This window comes from Trichechus manatus, unplaced genomic scaffold (genome assembly GCF_000243295.1).
Source record: "Trichechus manatus latirostris isolate Lorelei unplaced genomic scaffold, TriManLat1.0 scaffold00058, whole genome shotgun sequence".
Taxonomy (NCBI): Eukaryota; Metazoa; Chordata; class Mammalia; order Sirenia; family Trichechidae; genus Trichechus; species Trichechus manatus.
The window spans coordinates 4,202,548-4,213,457 of record NW_004443994.1 but is presented as its reverse complement, the minus strand read 5'-3'; the positions used below and the strand labels follow the sequence as shown (position 1 = coordinate 4,213,457).

Here is a 10,910-nt window from a genome sequence, read left to right as displayed (position 1 = left end):
ATATATACACATGAGCACATACACTCTAGCTCTACACTTCTTTATATTTTAGAAATTGTACTGTCTTTGTTAGAGATAATATACAACATGCAGAAGGCGTTCACAATTGCTTTTCTCAGCAGTAGTGTATTATACAAGTCAAATGCAAAATTAAATATGAATTAAGTTTCATGGGAAGCGATCTGGATTCAGTATTTTGGCTCGCATATTCTGTTAATGTTTTAGTGCTGATGATATTGTCCATATTAAAAAAAGCTGAAGACAATGCAGTCCATTACTAAAGGTACTTAAAGACAGTTCCCAGTAGCTGCAGAAATGATGGACAAGAAACAGGAAGAAACAAATTAAATAGGGCTGTGGTTTTTTCACTGCTTCAGCCTTCAGTGAGCTGAGGAGAAGAAATAATTATATGCAGGGCCTTTTGCAACAGTTATTGGTTTATACCATTTCGTGTACATAATGTCTTCATAATACAAACCAGGATGCAAAACAACTCCTCCCCTTTACCACCAGCCTTTGTCTTGTCTCCAGAAAGAAAGAAACACAGTTTCTGATGTAATATACAGTGACTGAAAACAAAGTGGACCTACAGTTATGTTCTCATACCTCTGGCAGGGAGGAAGGATCATAGGATCAGCTCTAGATACTGCAGGGATGGCATAATTGTAGGCTATCTGGTTTTTCCCCAAACATATACATTCTTAAATATCACTGCAAGTCCTTCAGCACAAATATATTCTGTTACTACACAAGCACTGGCCAAAGTAATTTATAGAGTGGGTGAGTAAAGGAAAACAAAATATGTGAGTAGGACCATGCTAAGAGATGTAAAGATGGAAAGAAAATTCTACTGAAAACACAGGGAAATAAAGCTATAAATCCATAGAATAATTGTTTGATCATTTTAACGGTTTCTGAACCAAGCAAGATTATGCAATACTTTAATTAAACGCACAAAATTTGAATCATGAAACACTTGAACAGAAACAAATATTTTCACCGTCAAATGATAATGTATGCCAATAAATCACTGTAGCTTACCACAGCACTCACATCAGAGCTGTGCCACAGCATGGAGACCCTGAGGATCTCTATTTTTACCCTGTTTAACATAAAAGTTTGTTAAGTGACAGTGAAATATGGTGAAATCCAGGGGGAGAAGATTAAGACTGACGATGAAGAATGGAGATACAGTATCTATGTACCACACAGATGTATCCTGATGTAGGTTAAGAAGAAAACATTACAGCTTTTCCAGGAATGCTCATAACATGTAGGTTCTCAAACTGATATTGAGCATTCACTTTTACTTTTAAAAGCCATCATTAAGGGAAAAGAACATTCAATGATTACAAGTAATAAATAAAAAAGAAATAATATCCTTAGCATTAACCTACAACCTATTGCAACTTTGGAAAAAAATACTGAACTATCAGAACCTAATATGTTACATTTTGCCTACATGGGGGGATGTGTGTCTGTATGTATGTGTTTGTAGCTTTATGTTTGTGTGCAAATAAAATGAACCAATGCTCTTGCTAGCATAAGCCATAAGCTTTTGCTCTGATTAACACCTACATTTATTTTGTGGAAAATGCACTACACATTCTTGGAAACAAATGCTAACTAATGTATCATAATGATACTTTAATAAACTTCATTTTCTTCATTTAAAATTCTCTTAATGAAATAAAGATATGCTCCAGAAATGCAGTAGAGGTGGTTTTAACATCAAATTTTTGTATGTCAAGTGGTAGTCTCTAGAGTTTATCAGCGATACATCCTTTCAAAAGCTACCTAAACACTTATTAAATCTTCAATAAGATCAAAAAAAAATAAAGAGGACAAAATTTATAAATTAACTATGGCATCAGAACAACAGTTGCACCACAAACTATATCCTAGAGTGTGGGAAGCAGTTTACAATATTCATGATTGATCCTGCTAGTAAATTGTTTCCTGAAATTTAGAGAGGTGGTAAGGAAGACTTAGCCAATGATTTTTGCAGTTGAACCTCGTCATGGTGTTCTAGTTTATCGAGTGAATGGAAGCAAATTTGAATTTCATGTTTTGAAAACTCTTCCTTATAGGCTAAAACGAAACCTGTTGCTGTCGGGTTGATTCCGACTCATAGGGACCCTATGGGACAGAGCAGAACTGCCCCATAGAGTTTCCAAAGAGCGGCTGGTGGATTTGAATTGCCTACCTTTTGGTTTGCAGCTGAGCTCTTAACCACTACACCACCAGGGCTACTTCCTTACAGGACAGGGTGGGATTTTTCTTACATATCATGGCTAATTATTGTTTAAAAAAAAAAAAAAAAAAAATTAAATACCTCGCCATGTATCTCACATTCACATCCAAAACTTAAGGTAATGCTATCCAACACTGGAATCAGAACACATGGCAATTCTATTATGAAACAAACATGAACAATAAAATGATCATCAACTCATAAAAAAATGAAAATAACAAAAAACCCTGAATATAGTCAGAATCTGTTTTCTGAAGTCCTGGAAGAAAGTTTCATCAGTTATGCCTGGGTCCCTGAGAACCTGAATGTTCTGACCAAAGGCAAGTTTTGGTAAGGATTAAAATTTTACACTGGTTCTTCCCATTCAGAATAAATATTCAGGTGTTAGGCAGCTTTTGGTATTTTATATTTTTTATAGCTAATATTCAAGTTTTAATTTAACGTGAACAAACAATTCTTTCCTCTGAACTTCAGTCTGGGGAGTATGGTAAGTGAGGGAAGCTACATTTTGCCACAACTTAAAGGCTCACTTTTATCTTCTGGAACAGGCAAAGTAAAAATAATATATTCACCACACACCACAATTCCCATGCTTATAGCACTGTTTAAAAGAAAAAAAAACCAAAAAAACAAACAAACAAAAAAAACCATTGCCTTTGAGTCAATTAAGACTCATAGCGACTCTACAGGACAGAGTATAACTGTCCCATAAGGTTTCCAAGGCTGTAAATCTTTATGAAAGCAGACTGCCACATCTTTCTCCTGAGGGACAGCTGGTGGGTTTGAACTGCTGAACTTTCGATTAGCAGCTGAACGCTTAACCACTGCACCACCAGGGCTCCTCATAGTACTCTTTAACTATAGTGTTTTCCAGTTTTGTCTAGGTGCAGTTAATAGGTTACTTCATAGCTACATCCAAAAATGAGCTGGCATCATAATGTCTAGATCCATGAGAGAAAAACACATTAAAAATGTATATTTCCCCAAAATGAGTCAGTCCATTTTATTCATTTTACAATATGCATGATAATAAAAGGCCAAACATAATGCTGTTTAGAAAAGGGAGCAAAATGTATTCCAGAAGAATTAGACAAAGGCATGGGATGAATTTCAGCGTTAAATGGATCTATTTCTTTGTGAGCTTTGAGAACTCATCTTAGTCGCTAAATAGGAGCTGAGTGTTTTACATTATAATCATATCTAGAGATCAAGCAGATGGAGGAAAAGAAGTATTTTCTTTTTTAAATCTTATTAAATGTCTACAAAGTGTTTTAAAATCAATTAAAAAAATCCAGATCTGTACCTCTCCCCTCCGTCAGTTTTTGTAAGTAATTAAGAATTGTACCCGTACGATAGCACAACAAGTAGGGAAGAGAGAGGTAAATGATGGGCCATCTTCTCTCAAGGAAACCCCCCAAATATTTCTGTGCACGGAACACAAGGCTTTTGTTAACCAGATGTAATTAGCTGCAGAGCAGAAAAACATTTTGGAGCTGAATGCACAGAAACATGAGAATCATAAGCAGTCAAAACCAAGTACATTAATAAGTAAATTCTTGAAGAAATGCATATATTCTCCATACAGATGTTCAATCCAAAATTATGCAATAGAAAATATTTATGTTTTACATCTAATATAAAAATTCTTAGCAAATAAAAATGGTTTTGATGATAGACAAGAAGAAATTTTAGAGAATATATTAATTTTCAGGATGCCCCCAGGGTGAAATCTCCTAAGTACCGTGCTCTTGTTCCATGCAAAGGCCAAAGGCAGCAATTTTCTCAGGGTTCATCATTGTTGTTAAGAGAAAACCAGATTAAGGAAAAGTCAAGCAAGCTGGGAAAGGAAGTGAAAAATATGCCAAGAAGGAATTCGGCCAAACATAATGTACCCTGCCTTAGAAAAAAAAGATGTTAATCAAAGGCAGCGGTGAGGATATATCACAGACATTTATTTGGATGTTTTTATGATCTTGGTCATAAATATCAGAATAGGAAGTCAGTTTAAACAAGTGTGTAATAAGTAATGGATTAGGGGAGGGAGAGGAAAAGAACACCCATACAACCTTCAATGTAAAAACTGCAAGGTAGGGGTTCAATAATTCCATGCCCCCCATTCTAGCCTTGACCTGTCCTTCTTGCAACACCTCCATTAGTTAAAGATCAGCTACTCACAAAACTTTAGTTCAGTGCTAACCCTTTTTACCTGTTTAATTAAGGGCTAGACACTGAGTTGCTTTAATAAGACATTTGGTTATGGTTAGTCATACTCACTGCCCACTTTTCATCTTACAATTTGGGCAATTTTACTTCTCATTTAAACCTCCGGAAGTATACCTTAAAAAATGATTTTGAGACATGGGGTCTCTTCCCTCTAGGTCAACATTTATCTAAGCATGTCTGCAAACGTTCTGTTACAGGGAGTGGAAGAGTGTTGAGCAATTTCTCCTCGACAATCAGACAGCTCCGTTTCAAGGACTGACAGCCTTCCAGCTCAGGAGGAAGTGTTTCCAGGTAATTACCAATGAGCTCCAGATGAGTAAGGTTCGACAGCTCGCCCACATGAGGGGACAAACTCATGAGGCTGTTTTTCCCCAACAGTAAACACTGCAGCTTCTTGCACTGAAACAGCCCATCTGGTAGCATCTCAATCTGAAGAGGGGGAAAAAAAAAAGCTAGTAAAACTGGTTTTGGATGCTCTATGATAACATATTTATTTATTTATACCCCTACCTCATTCTGAAAACATTTCTGGAGGTTTAAAAATCAGCCATTGAAAACCCTATGCAGCATAGGTCTACTCTGACACACATGGGGTCGCCATGAGTTGGAGTTGCCTACTAGCGGTGATGAGTTTGAAGTAAATGAAAGAAAGAAAGGAACAAAATTAAGGGCAGGCGTATTACCTGGAGTCAGGATTGAGGACAGCACAAAAGTGTGTACCATGAACTTCTAAACCTTTGCTTCACAGGAGTAAGCAACAAACCTGCCTCTACACATTCTACAGGCAATTCTTAAAGAAAACTCAGTCAGTTACGTACTCATTGTTCCTAAAATAAAAAACAAATCTGTAACTCAGGAGAATCTCAATTATTCCTGAGTCCTAGATCAGAAATAAATTGTTCTCAAGGGTCCTCATAAAGAATTTACTATGTAATGTAATGAGCAACATCCTCAAAAACATCCTGAAAATTGACACAAACAGGCTATTTCTTACAGTGTTTCTCAGTATAGACTGAAAACTCAATTTTTAAAAACAAAACAACAAATCTGCAGAAGTAGAGACAAGGCATGATGATATATAAACAGACATTCCATTCCCCTATACACGCACACATGCATCTGAGTATCCTCTTCTTGTTCTCTGGCAGTTTCAATTAAATAATTCATATAACAAGGAAATAGTTTTAAGTATGATAAATAGCCTGCAATTGTATCCACCCTTAAAGCTGCTCAGCTGAGTTGCTTCTGTATACGATGGGTAGGTTGTATATGAATTTCTAAGGGAGCCACAGCACAGACCTGAAAGAAGGTTTACTGGGAAAACCCTCTAGAGAAGAGGTGCAGCCTGAACAACCCACCAAGAGGTGAGTCTATGCTGGGCAAAGCTGGACTGCACACTTCATGGCCATGATCCCTGAGAGAGGCACCCCATGCTATAGTGCTCTACATCTTTAGAGAAGGGGGTGCAGGGACAGCTATGCAACCATGAAACAATGGAGGTTTCTTGGTTCAGGAAGGGGCCTTGTTAGTAATAGGGATGAAAGGGGGACGTGCTAATGAAGCCCTGGGAGACAGCGTCCAGGGCGAAGCAGATCTGTCTTTCCTCAAAAAAGATAAAATGATCTCCCAAAAATGATTGAACTATATGAACAAAGCTCAGGCTTCCATTCTTTATGTAAACTACAAATGATCAAATTGCATTAAAAAAATGTTTATTATGTTGGAAATCCCCCTCTCCTCCATCACCCCGCACAGAGTATGACATCTTTGAAAATAAACATCATGATTCCTATTGCTAAGACCAGCATTCAATATAGATAATCATTGTACACTGAAATATTAGGTATAAGCAAAGGAAAAATATTTACCCTTTTATTTACTTTCCTTCTCAAGAATGGAATGCAAAACCATGTGTATGTAGACTTCAATATTAAGAAGTGAGGCAGAATGTAACCTCTTTCTAAAGCAGCCCATTCTGGGCAGAGACTTCTGCAGCTCAGAGGTAAATCAGTGACACACAAATAGAGAAAAAAATCAGACTTGTGCAATATGCTCAAGGTTGAGACTGTCTTGTGGTGCCTAAGAAACGACTCAGGGCACGCTGGCTGGAAGGAGGGAAGGCTTGGCTCACTTGTACTCAGCATTGTGAGTGCTTCCTTACATGCCAGGCTCCAAGCTAGTGGTGGGAATAAAGTGCTCTCACGGCAGATGAGCCTGCAAGAAGCTTAGTCTAATGCACGGTTTCTCAACCTTGGCACTGCTGAAATTTTGGGCCAGATGATTCTTGTGGGGTGTTGCCCTGTGCATTATATGATATTCAGCAGCATCCTTGGCCTTCAACCACTAGATGACGGTGGTACCCCTCTTCCATTTGTGACAAGCAAAAATGTCTCCAAGCATTGCCAAGTGTCCCCTGGGGGGAAAGTTGCACCCAGTTGAGAAACACTGGTCTAATGGGAGAGAGAAACATTAAACAATTACACAAAGCATTAGTCTGTAATGGGTGCTGTCCACCACCTGTCAGTTTGTCATACTGTGGTGGCTTGCCTGTTGCTATGATGCTGGAAGCTATGCCACTGGTATTTCAAATACCAGCAGAGTCAGCAAGGGTGGACAGATTTCAGTAGAGCTTCCAGACACAGATAGACTAGGAAGAAAGGCCTGGCAATCCACGTCTGAAAATTAGTCAATGAAAACATTACAGATCACAACAGAATACTGTTTGACTTGCTTACTTTGGACTTGTCATCGGGAGGGATCAATTGCTAGAGGAGGACATCACATGAAGCAGAGGGCCAACAATGGTATGGGAGATCCTTGGTGAGATGGATTGACACAATAGCCTTAACGATGGATTTAAACATGCTGATGATCTTGAGAATGGCTCAGGACCGGACAAAGTTTTTGTTATATGTAATGTCTCCATGAATCAGAGTCGACTTGATGGCAGCTAACAACAATGGGTGCTATGAAAAAGAGTGTCCTAACCTGCGCTCCATCAGGGAATCCCACGTCTCTCTGCTTTAATCAACTTCCAGATTCCCAGCAAGTATCTTGCTTAATTGGTCTGACTTCCTATTGAGTAAATACCCTGAAGCCAATTCCTGTCATCCTCCTTCTGTCTGGCTATTAGCACTACCTGGTTCTCACCAAACTCCTTTCAAAATCTCTAAATTTGTGATTTTAGTGACTTCTCAGCTAGATAGCAGAGAGAGGATTTCAGGAGGCAATGAGAGATAGCCTCTGGGGCAGCCCCTTAGGCCAGAGGCTATAAGACCCATCAATGTTGCTCCTATGAAAGTGAGTCAAGGGCTGAGGTTAGTGGTAACACTTCCAATGTGCCAACTGTCCGTCTCAGGGGCTTTCTCTCTGTCAGCCCACAGCTCTTGGCACAGGACCTCAGCTCACCTACACTAATTCAATTTTTCTAAAGGAAGCTGGGAAACTTTGTAAGAGATGTAAGACTTTCCATCAACTCAGCAATTTTATTCTGAAAAATCTACTTACAACTTTAAAAATCACTTGCCTCAAAGTTTACAAGAATACCGCACACATTTTGCCTGGGCTAGTAAATTTTATAAAAGCGTTTAATAGCATTTATTTATACCTAATTCATTCAGAATGCCCTTCCTTAGACTTTACAATAAAGGAGCCAGAGATGGAAAAAATATCCAAATGGACCACTAATTTCTTCTCAGAAATCAAAAGAAATGTTTACAGACCTATGAGGGAGATAATAAACTCCCTAATCACAGTGCTTACTGTATTAGTTTCCTAGGGCTGCCGTAACAAAGTACCACAAATTGGGTGGCTTTTAAGAACAGACATTTATTTTCTCACAATTCTAGAGGATGGAAGACCAAACTCTGGGTGTATGTAGGCCTTTTATTCCTTCTGAAGGCTCCTAGGGAGAAATCTGTTCCATGTCTCTCTTCTAGCTTCTGGTAGCTCCAGGACTTCCTTGGTTTGCAGCTACAGCATTACATGGTATTCTTCCCTCTGTGTCTCTTTTCCTTTTTTATAGGACACCACTCATATTGGATTAGGATCCACTCTACTCCAATATGACCTCATGCTAACCTAACTGATAACATCTTCAAAGACCATCTTTCCAAACCAGATCACATTCACAGGAACCAGGGGTTAGGACTTCAACGTATCTTTTTGGGGGATACAATTCAATCCATAACAGTTGCTATGAGAAAAATAATGGCTACATTATGACTCCGTATCCTAGAATTTCCCGGCAATCAACTGTCTTCAGCAAAATGGACTGGAGGCCCCAGAATCAGGATGGTTCTCTTTTTATATCTGTGACAGACACACTGATAATTAAATGCCCCACTGTTTCCCAGAAGTTGGGACCTCATTTCAGAATCCTTCTCAATATGAGATTTCCTTATTTTTCGGCCAATGACACATGCTATCTCAAGACATGCTAACTAAATCTATAAAATCCAATCATTTCAAGAAACAAAGCTGACTATTTCTATTTCTAAGTAGTGATGACAAAAACAACAGCAAGTATTGTCACATTAATAATCTTCAGAAGGAATTTCTAGATTATTCACCTCTGGCTATAAATCTTGGAGTTAAATAAATGTATTGAATACATGAATGTGGAAGTTGGAAGATCTAGATATAAATTGGAGCGGTTCATAACATTTGGGCCAACCCAAACCCCTTGCCGTTGTAGATTCTAACTCATTGTGACCCTATGGAACAGAGTAGAACTACCCCACAGGGTTTTCAAGGCTGTAATCTTTAAGGGAGCTGACTGCCACATCCTTCTCCTGTGGAGCTGCTGGTGGGTTCCAGCTGCTGACCGACCTTTTGGCTAGCTGCCGAGTGCTTAACCACTGCACCACCAGGCCTCATTATGTATATCCATTAAAAAATAAATTTAAAAAAACAGAAACAAAACCCAAACCAGTTGCTGTCTAGTCGATTCCAACTCATAGCGACCCTACAGGAACTGCAGAACTGTCCCATAGGGTTTCCAAGGAGTGGCTGGTAGATTGGAACTGCTGACCTTTTGGTTAGTAGCTGTAGCTCACCATAGCTCTTAACTACTGTGCCACCAGGGCTCCATCAATATCCACAGTGACCAAAATATTAATATTAGTCAACTGGATAATTAAAAAACATAAATGATAACCTCTAGACTAGTGGTTATTAGACCAGTAGCATCAGCTTCACCTGGGAACTTTTTAGAAATGCAAACTCTCAGGCCCCACATCAGACCTACTGAAATCAGAAACCCTGGGAGCAAGGCCCAGCAATCAGCAGAAGCTTTTAACAAGCACTTCTGGTAATTCTGATGTACACTAAGGTTTAAAAACCACTGCTAGTCTAGATCAATCCTAAAGTAGTTTTAAAACCTTAAATCCTTTAAGACTTGAAGATTTTTTTTTAAATTGTGCTTTAAGTGAAAGTTTACAGTTCAAGTTAGTTTCTCATATAAAAATTTATACACATTGTTATGGGACCCTAGTTGCTCTCCCTACAATGTGACAGCACACTCTTCCTTTCCACCCTGGATTTCCCATGTCAATTCAACCAGCTACTGTCCCATTTTGCCTTCTCATCTCGCCTCCGGATAGGAGCTGCCCATTTAGTCTCCTGTATCTATTTGAGCTAAGAAGCACACTCTTCACGAGTATCACTTTATGTCTTACAGTCCACTCTAATCTATGTCCGAAGAGTTGGCTTTGGGAATGATTCCAGTTCTGGGCTAACAGAAATTCTGGGAGCCATGTCTTCCGGGGTCCCTCCAGTCTCAGTCAGACCATTAAGTCTGGTCTCTTTACGTGAATTTGAGTTCTGCATCCCACTTTTCTCCTGCTCCATCAGGGACTCTCTGTTGTACTCCCTGTCAGGGCAGTCATTGGTGGTAGCCAGGCACCATCTAGTTCTTCTGGTATCAGGCTGATGTAGTCTCTGGTTTATGTGGCCCTTTCTGTCTCTTGGGCTAATACTTTCCTTGTGTCTTTGGTGTTCTTCATTCTCCTTTGCTCCAGAAAGGTCAGGACCAACTGATGCATCTTAGATGGCCACTTGCTAGCTTTTAAGACCCCAGACACCACTCACCCAAATGGGATGCAGAACATTTTCTTAATAAACTTTGTTATGCCAATTGACCTAGATGTCCCCTGAAATCATGGTCCCCAGACCCCTGCCCCTGCTACTCTGTCCCTCGAAGTGTTCAGTTATACTCAGGAAACTTCTTAACTTTTGGTTTAGTCCAGTTGTGCTGACTTCCCCTGTATTGTGTGTTGTCCTTCCCTTCTGAAGATTTTTTATTTATCTTAGAATGGGCTGCATCCTTTTACATGTGATAAAGGCTCAGGGTTTTAAAAACCAGCATGAATGTGCTCTCATCTTTCTATTTTTTTGTATTTCTCCAACAATCCATGGTTTTCCAAAATAACGT

At 39.1% G+C, this 10,910-nt stretch overlaps 1 protein-coding gene across 3 annotated transcripts in view; it reads right to left on the bottom strand.

Annotated features, from left to right (window-relative positions):
• Window positions 1–3,112: 3,112 nt before the first annotated feature.
• Window positions 3,113–10,910, bottom strand: part of LRRC8B (leucine rich repeat containing 8 VRAC subunit B) — an 83,237-nt gene continuing 75,439 nt past the window's right edge. For all 3 annotated transcript variants that reach the window (XM_004378719.2, XM_023733388.1, XM_023733389.1), the window contains one exon: window positions 3,113–4,906. In XM_004378719.2, coding sequence (XP_004378776.1) covers window positions 4,634–4,906 — 273 coding nt within the window. In that variant the 3' untranslated portion in view covers window positions 3,113–4,633. The remainder of the gene's footprint in view (window positions 4,907–10,910) is intronic.